The following is a 23,284-nucleotide window of genomic DNA, read 5'->3' as shown; positions in this document are numbered from 1 at the left end:
TTGGTGAGGCCTTGGCTGAAATCATGCTAACTCTGTCCCATTAAACCATGTTTATTTATGTGTTCTGTAATTTTATTCTTTATAATAGTTTCTCTATTTTACCCTGCACTGACATCTGGCTTACTGATCCATAATTTCCCAGATCACCCCTGGAACCCTTTTTAAAAATCGTTGTCACATTGGCCACCCTCCAATCTTCTACAGATGACTTTGACGACAGGTTACAGATTACTAACAATAGATCAGTTTTTTAAAAGAAGACCCATGACCAGTGGTGGCCAGCATTTTGGTTTGCTGCTCCGGGGACCCTGAAGGAGGCATATACCCACATACCTATTCTATACGCACACAGGAAATACCTTTGGTTACATTTTCGGTCTCTACACTATCCGTACAAGGTCTTACCGTTTGGCTTGGACTCTGCATCTCAAGAGTTCACGAAGTGTCTGGTAGCTGCAGCACTTCGGAGATGGGGCATTCATGTCTTCCATTCCTTGGATGACTGGTTAATCAAGGCAGCCACTCAGAATTCCACCACAGATTCCATGAAGTCGATAGTAAAACTCCTAGAATGCCTTGGATTTGTAATCAACTACCCCAAATCATATCTTCGCAGATGATATTACAGTATTGATTCCTGTCGAAGGAACATTTGAGAATACAAAAAGGATCATAAACACAGGAATACAGTTAGTTTGTTGTTGGATGATATTTTTATTTATTAGAATTTATTTAGATTTGTCATCGATTGAAATTAAATTACAAAACAAAGTTCATGTTAATTAGTATGAACAAAGTTCCAATTTTTGAGACTTCCTTACTGCTTAATAACGTTAGATATGCTTTCTCATCCTCTATTAGGATCTTAGGAATAATGATTGTGATCAGTCTTTATCCCTAGATGCACATACTAATTCTGTCATCAAATGATCCTTCTTGTTGATGAGGAAATTGTGTAGAATTCGTAATTTTTTTGACACTGCACATTTCAGACTTTTAGTCCAGTCTCTCTTTTTATTTCAACTTGATTATTGTAATCTGATTTATTGGCATTGTTCCAAGGGTATCCTAAAAAATCTTCAAACAGTTCAAAATAGAGCAGGCAAGTTGATCTTTTCACTTTTAAAATCAGGTCACATTCCTCTGCTCTCTGTCTTGATTGGTTTCCGATGGAAGCAAGAGTGCTCTTTAAATTTTATTTAAGATTCTGAATGAGTTAGCTCCTCAGTATATGCATCTATTATTTGCTTTTGCTTCTATACTGCATATATAAAAAAAATAAAATTAAGACAATTCAGTCCTTTTGTCTTTCCCAGTCTAAAGAGGCTGAAACGTTCTCAGTTGTTTGAATTTTTTTTTTCTTATCAAGCAGCTACTAGCTGGAAGCTTGTTCTGAATGAGCTTAGGACAGTTACTGATTATAGTAATCTTAGAAAAAATTTACAGCCATTTTTATTGAATTGAATGTATATTAGGAAATTGTAACTGGTTTAATTCTTAAGCTTAATTATTGTATTCCCGGGCTGTTCCAGTTCATCTTAGCTATGTGATCTGTGTAGAACTAATTGTTGTTGGAATATGTGGAATATAAGAATAAATATGATTATTATTTTCTTTAACCTGTACAGACTTTGGAATTCATAGGAGGTCTTCTCAACACAACTGAAGGTTGAGCATTCCTTCCTGAGCAGAAGCCAATCAATATAATACTTCTTGCCATTCAGGTATCTCAGGCGCCTCATATATCTGCATGTCAGATGCTCTGCCTCCTTATTCATATGGTCTCAACAACATTGGCTTACCTTCACTTTCAAATTCCTCAATGGACGCTCTCCTTGCAATGGAATCAGGCCATGGGGCCTCTTTCTGCATGCATCCAGGTGACTTCATGGCTCCGCCACTCTTTTCAGTGGTGGATGGTGTCATGAAATCTAACCCGAGGCCTCCCATTCCAACCCCTTCCACATCACAAAGTTCTCACTACAGAGGCTTCCATGATCGGATGGGGAGCACACCTCGACAGTCAGGATTCTTGGACCCCACAAGAACAGAGATATCATATCAATCTCCTGGAGTTGTGAGCAGTCGAGAACACTCAATACCTTCCAGGATTGAATTCTCAGCCAGGTAGTACTAGTACTCACAGACAATCAGGTGGTGATGTATTACCTGAACAAGCAGGGATCTTATCTCCTCTAGCAAGCATCCAGATATGGACATGGATGGCTTCCCGAAACATCTTCCTCAGAGCTGTTTACTTAGCTGAAAAGTAGAATGTCAAGCTCAGCAGAGTTCTTCAACCCCACGAATGGTCTCTCAGCGCCTCAGTGATCTATCAGATATTTCAGCAGTAGGGAACACCAGAGACAGACCCATTTGCTTCTCCTCAGAATAACAAACTTCCCCAATTCTGTTCCAGATTCTGTGCTCCCAACCACATAGCCCCAGATGCCTTCCTACTTCACTGGGTAAGGATCTTCTTTATGCTTTCCCCCCACTGCTCCTAACTGGGAAAACGCTTCTCAAACTCCATCGAGACCAATAAACCATTATTCTAGTTGCTCCTTACTGGCCTTGACAAATTTGGTTTCCTCTACTCCTACAGTTGTCATCCAAGGAACCATTCAGGTTGGATTCTTTCCCAATTCTCATAACTCTGAATGAAGGATTCCTTCTTCATCCAAATCCTTGTTCTCTAGCCCTCATGGCATGGTACCTGATGACGTAAAATTGCATTCTTTAAACATTTGTCATGCACTCATTCTTATATACTTCTTTCTTCTAGAAAACCCTCCACAAGAAAATGTTACCACCTAAAGAATCCCAATCTTTCCTGCCTGCTTCCGCTACTCCGTCTCTGGCACTCTCCAGTTTTCTGTGCCGCAGACGGCCCCACCATATTTTAAAAATGGCTGCCGAGGCTAGTCTGCTGCCGAAGTCTCAGCAGCCTTTTGAGAAAACACAGTGGCGGCGCCCACAGCACAGAAGAGAAAAGCAAAAAGCGCCGGAGATAGAGTAGCGGCAGCGGGCAGGAAAGAGTGGGATTCTTTCCTGCTCCTGCAGCTGCAGAGACCACTACACCACCAGGGCTGGTGGCAAGGTAGAACTCCAGTATGCTGGAGGGGGATGGCATCATTACTGGGGAGGGGGGGGGCAGATTTTGACACAGTATAAGTCGGGGGGCAGATTTTGGCACAGTATAAGACATCACAAGGACAAAATATAAGGTAACCAATGGACTGCATTAGGGGCTTAAAGCCCATTTAGTTGTGTTAAAACAAATGAGAGATCTGCATGAAAGAAAATATTATTTTTTTATTATTTTGACTTATGAAAACCTCTTGTCCCTGAAACATTCTGAAAACAGAATAATCCATTTGTACAAAAGAGATGAGATGAAGATGTGATTCCATGTGCCCCAATGAAAGAAGAGTTTAATTTTTCTTCCAATCTTTATAAAACCAGGCTACCCAAGGCAGATTACAACAACTTTTAAGATGAACCCATCAGTAAATAGGATATCCTCACTGAAATTTGACCATATGTTACTGTATTTATAGAACAGTGTGGAAAAAGGAGCACAAAATATTGCCTTTAGTAGTGCTGTTTCCACCAGCCACTATAATATTTTAAGCAGTTTTAATGATACTCAATTTTATTTCATGATATTTATATCTACATATTGGAAGCTTTCAAATAAATTAAAAAGCTGTCAAGTAAAACAAAAACTTTTGTTCTTCACCTTTTATGGCACTGGGAAGAAAAAGGGTGTGGGGTGGGAGAAGAGAGAAAGGAAATGCTGAACTGGTGGGGGGGGGGGGGGGCACCAATTCATAGTCTGCAGGGACTCCATCGGATGATGTCACCCATTTTTGAGAATATATGCCTGCTGTCCTCCAAGAACACTTGCTACAGGTGAGTAACTTAGCTTACTGTAAATACTGTGTGTGGCAATTGTTTGTCAAGTTCTGCGATTAGCTCTACTTTCTAAGCTTTAGCTTAGCAATTACTACTACAGCAGATATGTTATCTGTCCTGGACTATGAATATCCTCCTAAGGAAGGGGTTACAGTTCCATTGCACTTTAAAGATGCACTGACAAAGAATTGTGAATCTCCCCTCTTAGTGCATGTTGTACCAAAGAAGGTGGATATTCGAGAGGGCACAATTGCTTCACCATTCTCTGATGGTTGAATCCACTTTAAAACAAGCCAGAAGTTACAGGCCTCGTGCCTTGGTTCCCCCAGGTAAAGAGGCTCGGACTCTGGATTTGTTTGGGAGAGATGTTTATCAGGCCTCGATGCTCGTTAACCATATTCAGTCCTACCAGCTCTACACGAGCATATACTTGGATGCGCAGTCTGCTCAGTCTCGTGGACTTCCTCCCTCAGGACCAGGTCGTGGAGCTTCACCAGTAGAAACAGCTGGAGTGCAGGAAATATGTGGCTGGGGCACTTATGACACCTTTGATATTGCATCCAGACTCTGCTATGGGCGTGGGGATGCATGGACTCTCCTGGATGTGTGTCTCTGACCTGGAACCAGCAGTTTAGGAGATGTTAGCGGATGCACCATGCTGAGGAGATAATCTTTTTGAGGACACGGTGAAGGTCACAGACCTCATCAAGAAACATACTGACACCATTCAGTCCCTCTCTCAGCAGCCTCCTGCTTTGTCCTCCTCTACTAGGAGGTTTTCGACTGGGCCTAGGTGGCGAACCTGTTTCTCTCAAAGGTGTAGGTTTCCACCATCTTCCTGCTCTACCCAGCAGTCCAAGCCCCAGTTCTCCCGGCCATGCCAGTCCTAACCCCAGAAAGCCCAGGGCTCCCCAGTCAAAGCAAGGGAAAAGCTTTTGATTGGCTCTAGGAGAGGATAGCTGCTATCTGTGTAACTGTCCTGGATGGCCTACCGGTGGGAGGGAAGCTGATTTTTACCATCAAAAGTGGCTACTTATAACCACTGACCAGTAGGTTCTTCAAATATTTTTCCTTGGTTACACACTTCATTGGCATCAGAAACCACCATATTGCCCACTGAGAGCATCTTACATGAGCTTTTAATACAAGCAGGAACTTGTAGTGAAAATGTCCGCCCTTCTACAGGACAATGTGGTTGAACCCGTGCCACTCACGAAAGAAGGGAATATTCCAGATATTGTGCCCAAAAAGATGAGGGGATTTCATCCCATTCTAGACTTAAGGGCCCTGAACAAATTCCTGGTCAAAGAAAAGTTCAGGATGATTTTCCTGGTCACCCTTCTCCCCAAGATTCAGGAACAAGATTGGCTATGCTTTCTGGACTTGAAGGATGCCTATACCCACATTTTGTTACTGTCCAGCCACAGGAAGTATGTCAGATTTCGAGTAAGGAAACACCACTAACAGTATTGCGTTCTGTTGGCCTGCTGTCAGCTCCCGGGTCTTCATTAAATGTTTAGCAGTAGACACAGCATCGCTCCGCAGACTGGGAGTTTGTGCTTCTCTACTTGGATAATTGACTGGTCAAGAGCACACATAAGGAAAGGCACCAACGTAGAGAACCAACGTAGGCACCAACGTAGTCAACGTAGAGAACTATTTGGGTCAAAAAAAACCCAAATAGGTAATTGAGCTACAAGATCCAGCATGGAAAAAAGAAGCAGTGGATTTAAAAAAAAACTCCAAGATGTGCAAAATGTACAAAATGTTCAATTTATTCACCACTAAAAAAAATAAATACATAGATAATTAAAAGCCCGACGAGGCCATGTTTTGCCATCTCAAAGGGCTGCAGCAGGAACTTAAAACAGAACACTTCATCTACTGGTTTTAAACTACCCTTCCCTCAGAAGCAGCAGCAGCAGCAGCAATGGTGGTGAATCTAGATTTTGTACATTTTGCATATCTTGGAGTTTTTTTTTTAGATCTACTGCTTCTTTTTTCCGTGCAAGAACTATGTGTAAAAAAAAAAGGTTCAAGTCCTTTTGTTTTTCCCCAACATCAGCACATCTGGTCGCAATTGACTTTTTGGAGGTCGACCAAAAATATAGGGGATGGGTGTCACAGAGGAGGAGACCTCTCCTCCTTTGTCCAATTGTATTTCACATTGGCATGTTTATCCTGAAACACCCCCCAACTGGGTACAGTACTACAGCACCAAGCTTGTGCCAGAAGGAATAGTATGGCTGGAGAGTAAAAGGCCTGTATGATCTTTTTTTATAAATGTTTTTCCCCGTTTCAGTAAAGGATCACCACACTGCAAACATTTTCTGACTTTGCATTTGTGCTTTTTTTTCTGTGTAAGAGTCACATTTATCACAAAATATTTTAGACAAGGATTCTTATATTTTCAGCTACCAGTATATGATAATCTCACCAGATAATCATGCCAGGGCTGCTGGTACTAGGACATAGGAGGGACTTTAACTTAGCCCACCAGATAGCAAACATTGGCTTAAGGTGTCACTGGACGAACAGAGGTACACACTTGTTTCATTCCCACATTATAGAGACAAAAAAAGAGATGCAGTATAATTTTAACCATTCATATTTTTGATTCCATCTAGAATTTCTTGACAGATAGTCAGTATGAAAACTATCAGGACACTCATGCTTGTAACTACCAGGATATGTGTAAGTAGAAAACTTATTAAACATTTACAAGGCTATACTTTTCTGCAAAGAGCTTTGTTCTAAGCATTTTATGTGAGGTTGACCAAATATGTTCATTTTAAAGAGAATCTAAGGGCAAGTCAAGTTCTTTTTACCTAAACAAACTGTTTTTCTGGAACAGATAAATAGGATTGATAAGTAGTTGTGTACATTTTCAAATAGTATTAAAACTAGGAAACGTTCCATGATGCTAATAGCACTTTTAATGCTACATAGAAATAAAACAGGATTAAGATATATGCAAACTAGACACATGCCTAGGACCCAAATCTTCAGGAAGGGCCTTCTCAAATGTGCTAGTTTAATGGCCCCCATGGCAGATTTTTGCCTTGGTGAGTCAGCTACTGGCAGAAGAATAGGGAGAGGGCAGAGACACCTCTGTAGAGAGGTCTGGCCTACCTAGCTCTTTTGTATTGTCCTCCAGTTGGCAGGAGTAGTTGGCAGCAACCCTTTTTACCTGTTGTTTTCTCCATGCCACAGAGCTCTATTTGTGCTTGTTGCCTAGGTCTCTGTTTGGAGGAAGTATTTTTTCATTCAGTTCACTGTTAAACTGTGGAATTTCTTGCTGGAGTATGTGGTAAAAGCAGCTAACATAGGTTTAAGATTTTTTGATTGACTGCCCTTCATTGCACATAGCACCAGGGCAAGTTTACAAATTAAAAGCAAAAAGGGGAAAGGAAAACATGACAAACTAGGAAACAGCAGCAAGCATATAACAATGGGAAAAGGGATGGGCACAGTACCCAAAGCTAAGATATGATAGGGAAGGGAGGCCTGTAGCAATTCTGCTTTGGAATAGTGGGTGAAAGCTAGGTTTTCAAAAGGGTTTAGACAAGTTTCTGAAGGACAGGTCAATAGACCATTATTAGCCGGGTAGATTGGGAGAGCCACTGCTTATACTGAGCTAGATGGACCTTTGCTCAGATCCACTATGGCAATTATTGTTTTATATGTTCCAACCAACATACAAAAAAAAAATAAAATAAACCCTCCTAGCAACACTGCCTTGAGAGAACCCAAACTCATCAAATCTCAAAAGCTAAATAGTATCAGGCCTGGCTATGTATTTAAATGGAAGACTATCGGTGTAAAGTAATGTGGTCTGCAGAAGGCAATAGCCTGCCAAAACTGACAGTCATTTGGTGAGACTGTGATCTCCTGAGTCTGTAAAACTGACAATTACTGAAAAGACTATAACCAACAGAGTAATTTGATTTTATAAAGGACCTTCTTCAAAATACAGAGAAGAGTTGTTTTCAGTAATTTGCAGGGACAGTACCTAGCAGACAGATGGCTATTAGGAAATTGAAACATACTTTTCTCCAAGGACAAGCAGGCCATTCTCACAATTGGGTAATACGGTGCCCGGTCCAGAGCTTTTAACAAGCTTTACAGAGCTTTGTGTAACGCTAGACACCCTCCACCACAAATGTGAAACTGTGTTCCCACCCACCGTGAGGGCGCAGTTACTACAGTTGTTTTTCTGCCGTGCCAAGGAGAAGACTGTGTCTGTATTGTCTCTTCACTCCCTGTTCGGAAGAGCTTTTTTGGTGCCTTTTCAGCTTCTTTTTTGCGATTTTTCATTGTGCCTTGTTCAGGAGGAGTGGCCTAGTGGTTAGGGTGGTAGACTTTGGTCCTGAGGAACTGAGTTCAATTCCCGGCACAGGCAGCTCCTTGTGACTCTGGGTAAGTCACTTAACCCTCCATTGCCTGCCACATTGAGCCTGCCATGAGTGGGAAAGCGCGGGGTACAAATGTAACAAAAATAAAAAATTCTCTTCCCGTATATTTTTAGTTCTTTTTAAGTTTCCTTTATTTTCCGTGACTTAGGTCGCGTTTGGGCCTAGTCTCCGGTTGGGTCTTTCCCATGATTTTTCTGTGGTGCTTTGTCTCTTTTTTCAGGCACCATCACTTCTTTTGATTTGGCTTCAGAAGTTTTTCCTTCTATGTCCACTAAAGCTCCAGTGGCTTTAAGCACTGTGCCCGGTGCAATTGGACAATATCTGGCAAGAACACCCATTCTTGGTGTCTTTAGTGCTTAGGGCCCGACCATAGCCTTGCCAACTGTGTCCTTTGTTTTTGGATGAACAAGAGGACTCAGGTGTCCAGAGAGGCTCAAAACAAGAAGATTTTTGGAGGTAGGTCCGAGTCTTCGGCATCTGCATCGAGGTCGGCTGTGTTAGCATCAATGTTGCATCGGGAACATTGGTCCATATGATTGCTTTGAGACCCATAGACACTGGGAGCAGTAGTGCGTTGGGTGGGTCTCCACCTGTCTCGATGTCAGACCCGACCACAAGGCAAAATGAGGATTCAACGTCATCCTTGTCAGCACCGAAGAGTCTCGACTCTGAGCTTCGGGCGAAGGACAAAAAGCATCAAACTCAGTCATCCTCGAAAAATGGTGCTGGGAGCTCTGGGGCTTCGAAGGATTCAGCACCCAAGAAGCATCAGTGCCAGGAGAATCGCTCCCCCTCTATTCAGGAGGTACCGATGCATCTGTCTCCAATTCCCTTCTCAGCCCCGTCAGTTCTGTAGCCTGTGTCGGAGCTGGCACCCCAGTCTTTTCCAGTGTCGGCCCTCGATGAGCATATCTGGGCCTTGCTTCCTGAGCTGCTGAATGGCCTTTTGCAATGGTGTGCATCGGTATTGAGGGTGCTTGCCCATTGCTGGCCCACTTGTCCCTCAGCCTGCAGTGCAGACCCAGCATTGACTGCCACCCAAGCTCATACCCCCTTGATGTTGGTGGAGGAAGCTTCGCCGGAGTCAAGGCAGGAATGGACTGGCTCGGTCTCAGCCCTCCCATGAGGAGTTTTTGTCTTACACCAATGAGGAATGCTCATGGAAATCAGAGGAGGTTCCAAGGTACTTTTCGGAGGATGAGTCCTATGACATCCCCTCTGAACCCTCCCCTCCTCTGGAAAGGAGAAAATCTCCACCAGAGCCTTTTGTTCCCATCTTTTGTGAAGGAAATGGCTGAGGCTATTCCATTTCATTTGGAAGTGGAGGATAACTCAGGGCTAAGATGCTTGAGGTTCTGGACTACGAGTCCCTTCCTAGAGAGGTTGTGACTGTTCCTCTCCACGAGATACTCAAAGAAGTCCTTGATAGGAACTGGAAGTCCCCTCTGTCGGTCCCTGTCCTGCTCAAGAAGATTGACATGATGTATCGGATCCATAGTACACCTGGTTTTGATAGGTCCCAACTGCCTCACAATTCCATGGTGGTGGAATCCGCTCTCAAGAGAGCCAGGAGTTCTAGAGACTATGCCTGGGCACCACCAGGCAGAGAAGCTAGGACCTTGGACTCTTTTAGGAGGAAGATGTTCAGGCCTCAATGCTTGTGTTCTTTATACAATCATACCAGCTATTTATGAGCATCTACTTACGGGATTCGGTGCACAAGCTGTTGGACTTGGCAGACTCTCTCCCACTGGAGCAGGCCAAGTCGGTACGCTAGTTGGCCAAGCAGCAGAAGGCGTGTCGTAAGTTCTTGGCCAGGGGTGTCTACAACACATTTGATGCTGGCATCCAGGATCTCTGCTCAAAGTATAGCCATGCACAGACCCTCATGGCTGCAGTTGGCAGATGCCCCTTGCCGGGGGGGATAATTTTTTTTGAGAGAAGGTTGAGATTACTGACTAGATTAAAAAAACACACTGATACCATCTCTTCTTTCCCACTGGGCGCCTTCTGCATCAGGAGGTCTTTTGGCAAGTTGAGGAGGAGTGTCTACTACCCAAAGAGACGTAGGTACAGCACCTCTTCTCGCCAGCTTCAACCCCAGTGCACTCGTTCTCGTCAACAACATGTACCTAAGGCCCCTACTGCTCCCCAGTCAAAGCAAGAGACGAGCTTTTGATTGGTTCCAGCAGAGCAGAGCCGCTGTAAAAGTGTCCATTCTGGATGACTTGCTGGTCGAGGGGAGGCTACGAAAGATGGCCCCTTGTAAACTCCGATCAGTGGGTTCTTCAAATAGTCCGCCTTGGGTACGTCCTCATTTTACTTCAAAAACTTCCAAATTGCCCACCGAGAGCTAATTACTTCAGCTATCAGCACGAACAGGTGCTTACAGAGGAACTCTCCACTCTAGAAGAACCACCAGGAGAAGAAGGGCAGGGATTCTATTCCAGGTACTTCCTCATCAAAAGAAGATGAGGGTTGCGTCCCATCCTAGACCAAAGGGCCCTGAATACATTCCCAGTCAAAGAAAAGTTCGGGTTGGTTTCCCTGGGCACTCTTCCACCCATGGTTCAGGAAAATGGTTGGCTATGCTGTCTGGACTTAAATGATGCATATACTCACATCCCGATACTTCCAGCCCTCCAGAAGCATCTCTGATTTCAGCTGGGAACACATTTCTACTAGTACTGCATGTTGCCTTTTGGCCTCGCGTCAGCTCCCAGGGTATTTACCAAATGTCTAGCGGTAGTCACAGCATCGCCACGCAGACTGGGAGTCCATGTGTTCCCTTACCTTGATGATTGGCTGATAAAGAGCACGTTGGAGGTTGGTGCTCAGGAGTCCATGCAGAGGACTATTTGGGTGCTACAGCTACTAGGATTCATTATGAACTATCCCAAGTCCCATCTTCACCCTGTTCAGCAATTGGAATTCATTAGAGCCCTGCTCGATACACAGCAAGTTTAGACTTTTCTCCCAGGACCAAGAGCAGACAGCCTAGTCACTCTGGCTTCTCAGGGTTGAGCCTCACAGCAGGTCAGAGCTTGGCAGATGTTGAGGTTGTTGGGCCACATGGCTTTCACAGTTTATGTGACACCCATAGCACATGAGATCCGTCCAGTGGACCCTAGGCTCCCAGTGATGTCAGGCTACAGGAGATCTAGCAGATGTCAGCCAAGTGTCTCCAGAGGTGCATTCTCTGCTCTGGTGGACCATTTGATCCATTTTGACCCTGGGACTACCATTCCAAATTCCTCAGCTTCAAAAGGTACTGATAACGGATATATCTTTCCTAGGTTGGGGAGCTCATGTAGATGGGCATCACACTCAGGGAGCTTGGTACCTCCAGGAAACAGGTCTTCAGATCAATCTACTGGAACTCCGGGCAATCTGCAATGCTCTAAAGGCTTTCAGAGGTTGGCTGTCGAACCAAATTGTGCTCATTTAAACAGACAACCAGGTTGCAATGTATTACACCAAAAAGCAGGGGGACACTAGATCATGCCCTCTGTGTCAGGATGTGGTGCTGGGCTCGCCAGCACAGCATGTTCCTTTGGGCCACTTATCTAGCGGGCAAAAACAACAGTCTGGCTGGCGGGTTGATCAAGGTTATGCAACCCCACGAGTGGTCCCTCAACATGGGAGTTGCCCTCAGTGGATCTCTTTGCCACTCAACTGAATCACAAAGACCCTCAGGTTTGTTCCAGACTTCAGGCCCATGACAGACTAGGATCAGATGCCTTCCTCCTACATTGGGGGACAGGTCTTCTGTATGCGCATCCTCCCATTTTTCTAGTGGGGAAGACTTTGCTGAAACTCAAGCAAAACCTGTGAGGGAATCCATGGGACCATTAGATCATGAAGGAGCAAAAGGGGCACTCAGGGAGGACAAGGCCATAGCGGAGAAACTGAGTGAATTCTTTGCTTTGGTCATTATGGAAGAAGATGTAAGAGATCTGCCTGTACCAGAAATGGTTTTCAAGGGTGATGATGCGGAGGAACTGAAAGAAATCTCAGTGAACCTGGAAAATGTACTGAGCCAAATTGACAAATTAAAGAGTAATAAATAACCTGGACCGGATAGCATACATTCAAGGGTACTCAAGGAACTCAAGCATGAAATTGCTGATCTGCTGTTAGTAATATGTAACCTGTCATTAAAATTGTCTATAGTACCTGAAGATTGGAGGGTGGCCAACGTGACACCGATTTTTAAAAAGGGTTCTAGGAGTGATCGGGAAATTATAGACCAGTAAGCCTGACGTCGGTGCTGGGCAAAATAGTGGAAACTATTATAAAGAATGAAATTACAGAACACATAGACAAACATGGTTTAATGGGACAGTCACAATGGGTTCAGTCGAGGAAAGTCTTGCTTCACTAATTTGATGTCGTGAATAAACATGTGGATAAAGGTGAACTGGTTGATGTAGTGTATCTAAATTTTCAGAAACGTTTTGATAAATTTCCTTATGAGAGACTCCTGAGAAAATTAAAGAGTTATGAGATAGGAGGTAAAATTCTGGTGTGGATTAGGAATTGGTTATTGGACAGAAAACGGAGGGTAGGGTTAAATGGTCATTTCTCTCAGTAGAGGAGGGTAGAGTGCCGCAGGAATCTGTACTGAGAACGATATTATTTAACATATTTATAAATTATATAAAAATCGGAACAATGAATGAAGTGATCAAATTTGCAGATGATACAAAACTATTCACGGTTGTTAAAATACATGCGGACTGTGAAATATTGCAGGAAGACCTTAGGAAGTTGGAAGACTGGTCATCCAAATGACAGATGAATGCTATTGTGGTCAAATGCAAGGTGATGCACATTGGAAAGAATAATCCAAATCATAGTTACCTGATGCTAGGATCCACCTTGGTGGTCAGCACTCAAGAAAAAGATCTGGGTGTCATTGTCAATAATATGCTGAAATCTTCTGCTCAGTGTGTGACTTCGGCCAAAAAAAGCAAACAGGATGCTAGGAATTGTTAAGAAAGGGATGGTGAATAAGACCAAAAATACTATAATGCCTTTGTATTGCACCATGGTGCGTCTGCACCTTGAGTATTGCCTTCAGTTCTGGTTGCCATATCTCAAAAAAGATATAGCGGAATTAGAAAATGTTCAAAGAAGAGAGAACAAAATGATAAAGGGGATGGAACTCCTCTTGTATGAGGAAAGGCTAAAAAGGTTAGAGCTCTTCAGCATGGAAAAGAGACAGATGAGGGGAGATATGATTGAAGTCTACAAAATCCTGAGTGGTGTAGAACGAGTAGAAGTAAATCGATTTTTTACTCATTCCAAAAGTACAAAGACTGGGGGACACTCGAGGAAGTTACATGGAAATAATTTTAAAACAAATAGGAGGAAATATTTTTTCACTCAATGAATAGGTAAACTCTAGAACTCTTTGCCAAAGGATGTAGTAACAGCGGTTAATGTATCTGGGTTTAAAAAAGGTTTGGACAAATTCCTGGAGGAAGCATCATTGTATGCTATTGAGATAGACATGGGAAGCAACTGCTTGCCCTGGGATTTGTAGTATGGAATGTTGTCATGATTTGGGTTTCTGCCAGGTACTTGTGACCTATCTTGGCCACTGTTTGGAAAACAGGATACTAGGTTAGATAGACCATTGGTCTGACCCAGTATGGCTACTTCTTTGTTCTTATGACCATGATCTTGATCGCACCTTACTGACTGCAGCAGATCTGGTTCCCTCTTCTTCTGGAGTTATCCTCGGAAGAACTGTGAAGATTGGAATGTTTTCCATCCCTCATCACGCAGAATGAGGGATCTCTTCTGCATCCCAGCCTTCAGTCTCTGGCCCTCACAGCCTGGATGTTGAGAGCCTAGAATTTGTTTCTTTGGGTCTGTCAGAGGGTGTCTCCCGGGTCTTGCTGGATTCCAGGAAAGATTCCACTAAGAGGTGTTATTATTTCAAAAATGGAGGAGGTTTGCTGTCTGGTGTGAGGACAAGGCCTTAGATCCTGCTTCCTGCCCTATATGAGCCCTGCTTGAATGCCTTCTACACAGAGAGGTCTCAAGACCAACTCTTTAAGCATTCACCTCAGTGCAATTAGTGCTTATCAACATTATGTAGAGGGTAAGCCCATATCTGGACAGCCTCTAGTTGTTTGCTTCATGAGAGGTTTGCTTTTGTCAAAGCCTCCTGTCAAACCGCCACCTGTTTCAAGGCCCCATAGACAGTCCACCCAACTTTTTGTTTCTTTTGATCCCAACAGGATGAGGGTCGCCATCGGGAAACACACAATCTCTAATTGGCTGGCAGATTGCATTTCTTTCACTTATGCCCAGGCTGGGCTGACACTGAAGGGTCATGTCAAGGCTCACAATGTTGGTCAGCCTCCACTGAATAAATTTGCAAGGCTGCAATGTGGACTTCAGTCCACACATTCACATCTCATTACTGCTTTAAGCAGGATAACCCGACATGACAGTCAGTTCAGGCAAACAGTGTTGCAGAATCTGTTGGGGTCTAGAATCCACCTCCATCCCCCTAGGCCCATTTTATTCTTTTCCAGGCTGCACTCTCACTCAGTTTGTATGTAGTTTCAGGTTGATCTTAGTTATGTCCTTGCCGTTGCGAGGCCCAGTTGACAATGTTTGTTGTTTTGGGTGAGCCTGGATGCTAGGGATACCCCAATTCTGAGAATTAATGCCCTGAATTAATACCCTGCTTGTCCTCAGAGAAAACAAATATACTTACCTGTAGCAGGTATTCTCTGAGGACAGCAGGCCTTTTATTCTCACAAACCCTCCCATCTCCCCTAGGAGTTGTCTCATATTTTTTATTTTATTTTTTTATGCTGTAATATTTAACTGTGATAACTTCGCTCTCACTGTGGGTGTGAAGCTTGTTATAAGCTCTGGACCAGCAACACAGCGCCACCGCATTACCCAGTTGTGAGATTCTAAGGTCTGCTATCCTCAGAGAATAACTGCTACCATGGGCGTAGACTGGAGGGGGGGTGAGGGGGGGCAATACCCCCCCCCCAAACACAGACAATGTGAGACTGGCGCCGCTGCGCCAGTAGTTAAAAAAAAAAACAAGCATGCACGCGCTCCTCTCCGTCCGCTTGGCTTCCCTGCCCTCTCTGTCTGCGTCCCGCCTTCCTCTGACATCATTTCCTTTTGGGCGGGACGCAGACAGAGAGGGCAGGGAAGCCAAGCGGACGGAAAGGAGCGTGTCCATCTACCCCCTCTCTTCCTCCCTCCCTCCGGCGCAGGCAGCAAGCATGCTTCTTCAGTTTTTCTGTGTTCCTGGCAGCGGTAGCGATGTACACGCTGCCTTTGGCTCTGCCCCGAAGCCTTCTCTTCAAGTTCCTGTTCCCGCATAGGTGGGAACAGGAACTTGAAGAGAAGGCTTCTGGGGCAGACCGAAGGCAGCGTGTACATCGCTACCGCTGCCAGGAACACAGAAAAGCTGAAGAAGACTGTTGCCTGTGCCGGAGAGAGGGAGGAAGAGAGGGGGTAAAAGGAGTCACGATCTTGGACCTTGCGGGGGGGGGGGGGGGGCAGCAGAAGCAAGATGGATGGAACTGGGAGGGGTGGGGAGCAGAGGGAAGATGGATGGGACTGGGAGGGGTGGGGAGCAGAGGGAAGGAGCAAGAGATGGATGGGACTGGGAGGGGTGGGGAGCAGAGGGAAGGACCAGGAGATGGATGGGAGAGGGAGAGGAGGGGAGCAGAGGGAAGGAGCAGGAGATGGATGGGACTGGGAGGGGTGGGGAGCAGAGGGAAGGAGCAAGAGATGGATGGGACTGGGAGGGGTGGGGAGCAGAGGGAAGGACCAAGAGATGGATGGGACTGGGATGGTTGGGAGCAGAGGGAAGGACCAGGAGATGGATTGGACTGGGAGAGGAGGGGAGCAGAGGGAAGGAGCAGGAGATGGATGGGACTGGGAGAGGAGGGGAGCAGAGGGAAGGAGCAGGAGATGGATGGGACTGGGAGGGGTGGGGAGCAGAGGGAAGGACCAGGAGATGGATGGGACTGGGAGAGGGAGAGGAGGGGAGCAGAGGGAAGGAGCAGGAGATGGATGGGACTGGGAGGGGTGGAGAGCAGAGGGAAGGAGCAAGAGATGGATGGGACTGGGAGGGGTGGGGAGCAGAGGGAAGGACCAAGAGATGGATGGGACTGGGAGGGTTGGGAGCAGAGGGAAGGACCAGGAGATGGATGGGACTGGGAGAGGAGGGGAGCAGGAGATGGATGGGACTGGGAGGGGTGGGGAGCAGAGGGAAGGAGCAGGAGATGGATGGGACTGGGAAGGTGGGGAGCAGAGGGAAGCCTACTGGAAAGAAGACACTGCATAAAACAAGACACTGGGACCAAAGCGAATAGAAAAACTAAATGATCAGACAACAAAGGTAGAAAAAAGTATTCAGAATGTATTAATTGAAATATGTCAGCTTTTTGAAATGTGCATCTGTGATATTTTGCCTGTAAATTTCAATTCCTTTCTTCATATTAGCATATTCATTTGCATATGTATATATGCAAATGAATATGTTAATATGCTCCGCCCATCCTTTGCCCCCCCCAAATGAAACAGTCAAACTACGCCTATGCCTGCTACAGTTAAGTATCTTCACTATCCTCTTAGACCTGTCCAGGCAAATGGGTTGTGTACCCTGACAATCAGATAGAGGCAGAAAAACACTGATGTTTTAGTGACATCATCATCATTGCCAAACTAAAAGTAGACAAAGCGGTGGGGCCTAATGGGATACATCCGAGGGTGCTTAAGGAACTCGGAGAAGTTCTGTCGCATCCGCCGACGGACCTCTTCAATGCTTCCTTAGAAACTGGAGTGGTCCCGGTGGACTGGAGATGGGTGGATGTGGTTTCTTTGCACAAGAGTGGAAGTAAGGAGGAGGTAGGGAATTACAGACGTGGCAGTCTGACCTCGGTGGTGAGTAAGCTAATGGAAACGCTTCTGAAAAGGAGGATTGTGACATTTCTTGAACTACATGGAATGTGAGACCCGAGGCAGCATGGCTTCACTAATGGCAGGTCATGTCAGACGAATCTGACTGTCTTCTTCGACTGGGTGACCAAACAGTTGGATGTGGGAGGGGGCGCTTGATGTGGTATACTTGGATTTCAGCAAAGCCTTTGACACCGTTCTGCACAGGCGACTGATAAATAAATTGAATTCCCTCAGTGTGGGACCTAGAGTAACTGATTGGATAAAAAATTGGTTGAATTGTAGGAGACAGAAGTGGTGGTAAATGGAGCTTGCTCTGAAGAAAAGGAGGTCGTCAGTGGAGTACCGCAGGGATTGATCCTAGGGCCGGCTCTTTTTAACGTCTTTGTGAGCGATATTGCGGAAGGGCTGTCTGGTAAGGTTTGTCTCTTTGCGGATGATACTAAACTCTGCAACAGGGTGGACACCCTGTAGGGTGTGAATGACATGAGGAAGGACCTAGCAAAGCAAGAGGAATGGACCAATATTTGGCAACTAAGGTTTAATCCCCAAAAATGCAGGGTCATGCACTTGTGTCGCAAAACTCCGAGGGAACAGTACAGTATAGGGGGTGTAATGCTTCAGTGTGCGAAGGAAGAGTGGGACTTGGGGGTGATTGTGTCTGATGACCTTAAAGCTTTCAAACAGGTAGAAAAAGCGACAGCCAAAGCCAGAAGGATGCTTGGGTGCATAAAGAGAGGCATGACCAGCAGGAAAAAGGAGGTTATAGTGCCATTGTATAAGTCTCTGGTGAGGCCTCATTTGGAGTACTGCGTGCAGTTCTGGAGACATGGGTAGTCGTCTAAGATCCAATAATGAGTTAAAAGATCATTTTTTATTGGTGTATAATATATATTGAACTGTGAATTGTATTGTTGCTTACCTTTTGTATACCACAATGAACCCTTCGTAGGGAAATTAGTGGTTTATAAGTACTGTATTAGTACTGGTCATCAGCTTCTACCTCATTATATTGTTTTATGAAAGTATTCTATAAGCATGTTGTTGAGGTTCTGCTTTCTAGTTGTGAGCTAGGTTGTGGTAGGTTTTTGTAAGTTTCTGCAGCAACTTCAAGTGCATATTCCACAAGGTGGATGCATATCTCTGTGTTGAGCTGTTTCAGATCTGCTTTGTCAATAGAATATTAGCAATTTCCATGACTGCACTACCTCTTCTGCTAATGATGATGTGCTTCTCTGCCTCCATCTGTTGATACAAGGACACAACCCACTTTGTCTGGACTGGTCTATCAGTATTCGAGGAAAGAAATTAGCAGGTAAGGACACATTTTGCTTTTACAATTTTACCTTTACAAATCTGACAATATCTGGTCCATGGGCTCAGCCCTACCTTGCTTGCTTCAATTGTGTATCTATTTGTTTCAGATGAACCACTGGCATGTGATGTTGGACACAACACCCCAGAAGGTTGGGAAGGCCACACAGTGCCTACTCAGCTGCAGAATCATAAAACTGGACATACAGAATGCTCTCAGTCAGGTGGCATGGGTCTCATGCAGGTCTTTACCAGGTAGTGTCACCCCTCATGGTATCTGCCTAAAATATACAATAAATTGATAATATGATGAGGAGTAATAGAAGTGGCCCAACAGCACAAGTTTTCCACTGGAGAATCTCTGGATCTGAAGAAAGAGCCCTGTTGTCTGAGTGGCAAATTCTGAGGCCAGGATATCATTAGATGACAGATGGCAACAACTAAAACTCTGTTAACCAAAGCCATGTTTTGATTTGATTAAAAATGTTTCAGCCTCGGGCTGGTGGCAATGCCATGTACTATAATGCAATAAACCCGATTCAGTGGCGTGGCTAGGACTGAATGGACCCTAGGTGGAAAAATTCTTCCCTCCCTGCACTGACCCAGCATCTCCCATGGTCCTCAAAACATGTGCAAGTCACTAACAGAGGCAGCAATTGAAACAGGCTCCCTCTACCAACCCCCCACCTTGACCTTTCCTGTGCCATATCCAACTTCTATGATGTAGCTTCATGTAGTTGGGACATAGCACAGGAAAGGCCCAAGTGAGGCAGAGGGCAGCAGTCTGTTTAAATTGCTGCCTCTGCCCAGCGACATACGCATGTTTTGAGACCACAAGGAGGAGTGGGCTGCATGGGGATGGGAGGGGGGATGGAGAGACGCTGCACTTGGGGGTGCTGGTGGTGGCTCAAAAAGGTGAGGATGCCAGATTTGCAGGGATGGAAAAGGGGGGAGGGTTCACCACCATAGGTGGCCTCTACCACTGGGAGGCCATGGGCATTTTTCCAGGCTCGCTTAATGGTAGCTACACCCCTGACCTTGATTCCAAGCTCAGGTCCTCCATTCCTTAGGCTAACTGGTATTGGAAATACTGCAGATGCAGTGTTTACAGTCAGTTTAGAGAAGGTCACAGTCATTTGGATTTAATTGTGCATCCTTTTCAAATCCAAACTCAAGGCAAATTACATATTCAGGTAGAGTTCCTAGGTCCATGCTCAAGATGTCTTATAATCTAAGTTGTATTTGTGCAAGGAAAATGAAGTGACTTACCCAAGGTCGGTGATGAAATCCATGGAGAGTTCCTGCCAAGGGACCTTAGGAACAGGCAAAGGTTGCAGAAGTCCACAGGGTTTAGCGTGAGTGTCCTTGTTGCATGCACAGGTAGGGCAGGTAGTGACAAAGTGTCGGATGTCCTGAGTCATCTTAGGCCATCGGTAGTACCATTGAATGAGATGCAGAGTCTTACGGAAACCAGCCAGATGTGAAGAGTGTCCCCATCGCATAACGGAACGACAAAGTCTGAAAGGAACCGGAGTGATTTCAGGAGGAGTGGGAAGGTTAGCAGATGCTACAATGCATGCGGGATTTAACATGGGCCAAGACTCGTCGATGTCCTCCTGGGGTTCGAAGGCTCTGGATAGGGCATCGGCGTGAGTGTTCTTCTCAGCCGGCCGAAATGTCAGGGGGAAATTAAAATGGGAGAAAAACAGAGACCATTGAGCCTGTCTAGGATTCAAATGTTTAGTGTCTTGGATATATAAAAGGTTCTTGTGGTCAGTAATGACTGTGAATGGCTGCATAGCTCCCCCTAGGAGATAACGCCATTCTTGAAGGGCAAGTTTCAAGGCTAACAACTCCCAGTCCCCAATAGTGTAGTTGCGCTCAGTGGGAGTAAACGTTTTGGAGAAAAAGAGACACGGATGGAGCTTCCCTGCTGAGGATGCCTGGGACAAAATGGCTCTAGCCCCAGGAGATGAGGCATCCACCTCAACAATGAAGGGTGTATTCACATCTGGACTGCAAAGAACTAGGGCAGAGAGGAAAGCTTTTTTCATGTGATGGAAGGCTTGAAGGGCTTCAGAAGACCAATTTTTAACATCTTCTCCCTTTTTGGTGAGAGCCATAAGAGGTGCGGCGATGAGTGAATATTGGTGGATAAACTGCCTGTAGTAATTGGCAAAGCCCAGGAAACGTTGCAAAGCTCGCAAAGAACGGGGTTGTGGCCACTTTTGGATAGCCTATAGTTTGTCCGGATCCATCTGAAGGCTAGTAGCGGAAATGATGTATCCTAAAAAGGGAATGGTAGTCTGATGAAAGGAGCATTTCTCCAACTTGGCGTGTAGTTGATTTTCCCGAAGTTATTGAAGCACAGTTCAGACATGGACCAGCGGTTTTTTGAGGTGATGAATATACCGTCCAGATACACAATAAAGAAAGAGTACAGGAGGTTGTGAAAAATGTGATTGATGAAATTTTAGAAGACTGCAGGTGCATTGCACAGGCCAAAAGGTATGACCCGATATTCATAGTGCCCGTCGTGAGTATTAAAGGCCGTCTTCCATTCGTTGCCGCTGCGTATTCGAATTAAATTGTAGGCACCGCGTAGATCCAATTTGGTGACGATGATGGCACCTTGCAGACGATCAAACAATTCTGGTATGAGGGGCAGCGAGTAGCGATTCTTTACTGTGATGTCATTCAATCCCCTATAATCTATGCAGGGTTGGAGGGTGCCTCCTTTTTGCTGACAAAGAAGAAGCCCGCCCCCACTGGCAAAGAAGATGGTCGAATAAATCTCTTTTTCAGGTTTTCGCGCGACAGAACGTGATTTTTGTTGGATAAATTTCTTTCCGGTTCCTGGGCCGCCGTGGACGATGACCCAATTGTGTGAACAATCAGCCTGCTGTCCTCGGAGAATACCTGATACAGTTAAGTATCTTTGCTTTTTATCTTTATGTGGTAACTCATAGTCTGTTAAGTGCTGAATATAGCACTTAACCGACTGTGTCTTAGCCTGTTGCTATTTCCTGTTTGAATTTGGCCAGGAGGGTGGTTAGCACTGTTTCGGTGCTGTGGCGGAGTCGGAATCCTGATTGTGATTCATGTAGTATTGAGAATTTGTATATGTAGTCGGTCAGTTGTTTGGTTACCATACTTTCCATCAACTTGACTGCTAGTGGGATAGATGCTACTGGGCGGTAATTGGTGATGTCGTCTGTTTTCTTTTTGGTATGTTTTGGTAAGGGGGTGAGTAGAATGTTGCCGTTCTCCTTTGGGAAGAGACCTTGTTGGAGCATGAAGTTTATGTGGGATGTGATATCTGTTATGAAGCGAGCGGGGGCAGATTTTAAAAGGTGACTGGGGCAGGTGTCCAGTTTGCAGTGAGTGCCGGCAGCTCTGTTAATCACCTGAGCCATTGTTTTGGTAGTGAGGGGAGCGAATTTTGACCAGATACGATCCACTGGGAATTCTCCTCAGGTTGGATCTAAGCCATTGATGAAATTTTCGATGTTGGCAGTGTTTTGAGAAAGGCTGTTTCGTAATTTTACAATTTTTTCGTTGGTTGTGGTGACTGGGTTGGTGTCCAGTAGTTTATGTTCAAGTTGTCTTTGTGATCTGGTCTTCAAAAAGGTAGTAAATAAATCCTAATAAAAAAATATCACTGTTATAAGATTCTACTTAAAGTATAAGAGAGTGTTAGCTGCTGTAACTTTGGCCTTCTCTGTCCAAAAATAGTGTAAGAGGACAGTTATGCCTTAAAAGGTACCTGATACATATTTTCTATGGTAAGCACAGGAGTCGGTAGTAGCCAATCAAGTGATCCAATATAAACAAAGCTCAGATTTTAACTTTTTTTTCTTTATTTTTATATCTTTCCCAGTGCACTCTTTTCATTCTGGCAGCTCTTTGGCAGAAGAAAATCCCTTTAAATCACTGCTTGCCAGCAGCAGAGCATAGACAACATCCTACTGGTACATGAAAACAAGAGGGAAAAACCATGAAAGAAGATTATATCTGCTTAACAAAACTGCTGCTGTCAGAGGACCACCAATTCGATAGAAGTTTTGGATTCTGTATTTTCAGTTTATATTTTACTCATGTTAGTATAATTGTGCTTGCTTAGTTTTTAAAAAATATTTTTACTAATGTAGGGCTGTGCAGATCAGCACAGTAAAGAAAAAAATGCATTTTATCAATGACTTAGATATGTGCTTAAGAATGCTTTTATGGTTGCAAGAATTTTCATATTTTGACATGTGATTGTTTCCTGAATAAATTCCTTACAAACAACTCTCTGCTTTGCCTTTGCATCGTCTAAGGTCCCTGGTATGTTGGGGTGCTTGTGCACTTCTGCCTAGTCCAGTTTATAGTCTGTAATTCTTGCCTGATTCTAGTTTAGCTTCTTGTTCAGTATTGCTTGTTTCCCAGTCTTGTTTCTTGTTTGTATGTCTTTGTCTAGTTCTTGGTTGCCTGTGTTTCTTGTTCAGTGGCTGCCTGGCAGCTTTCAGTTCTGTCTCCTGTCTATCAGTGTTTGTTCCCTGTTTCAGTGGCTGCTTGCAGCTTTCAACTCTGTCTCTTGTCTATCTGTGGTTGTTCCCTGTTTCAGTGGCTGCTTGCAGCTTTCAGTTCTGTCCCTTGTCTGTCTGAGAGTCCTAGTCTAGTATTCTGCCTAGCCTCCCTGTGTA

General features: G+C 44.7%; 1 protein-coding gene across 1 annotated transcript in view; it reads left to right on the top strand.

The window, feature by feature from the left end:
- Positions 1–22,556, top strand: part of MAJIN (membrane anchored junction protein) — a 93,475-nt gene extending 70,919 nt beyond the window's left edge. The window contains exons 6-8 of the mRNA XM_030219961.1: positions 6,546–6,612; positions 18,710–18,854; positions 22,502–22,556. Of these exons, the coding sequence (XP_030075821.1) occupies positions 6,546–6,612; positions 18,710–18,854; positions 22,502–22,556 (267 nt within the window). The remainder of the gene's footprint in view (positions 1–6,545; positions 6,613–18,709; positions 18,855–22,501) is intronic.
- The last annotated feature ends 728 nt before the right edge of the window (positions 22,557–23,284 follow it).

The sequence above is a fragment of the Microcaecilia unicolor genome, chromosome 11 (genome assembly GCF_901765095.1).
Source record: "Microcaecilia unicolor chromosome 11, aMicUni1.1, whole genome shotgun sequence".
Classification (NCBI taxonomy): Eukaryota; Metazoa; Chordata; class Amphibia; order Gymnophiona; family Siphonopidae; genus Microcaecilia; species Microcaecilia unicolor.
This window is presented reverse-complemented; position numbering and strand designations above follow the sequence as displayed.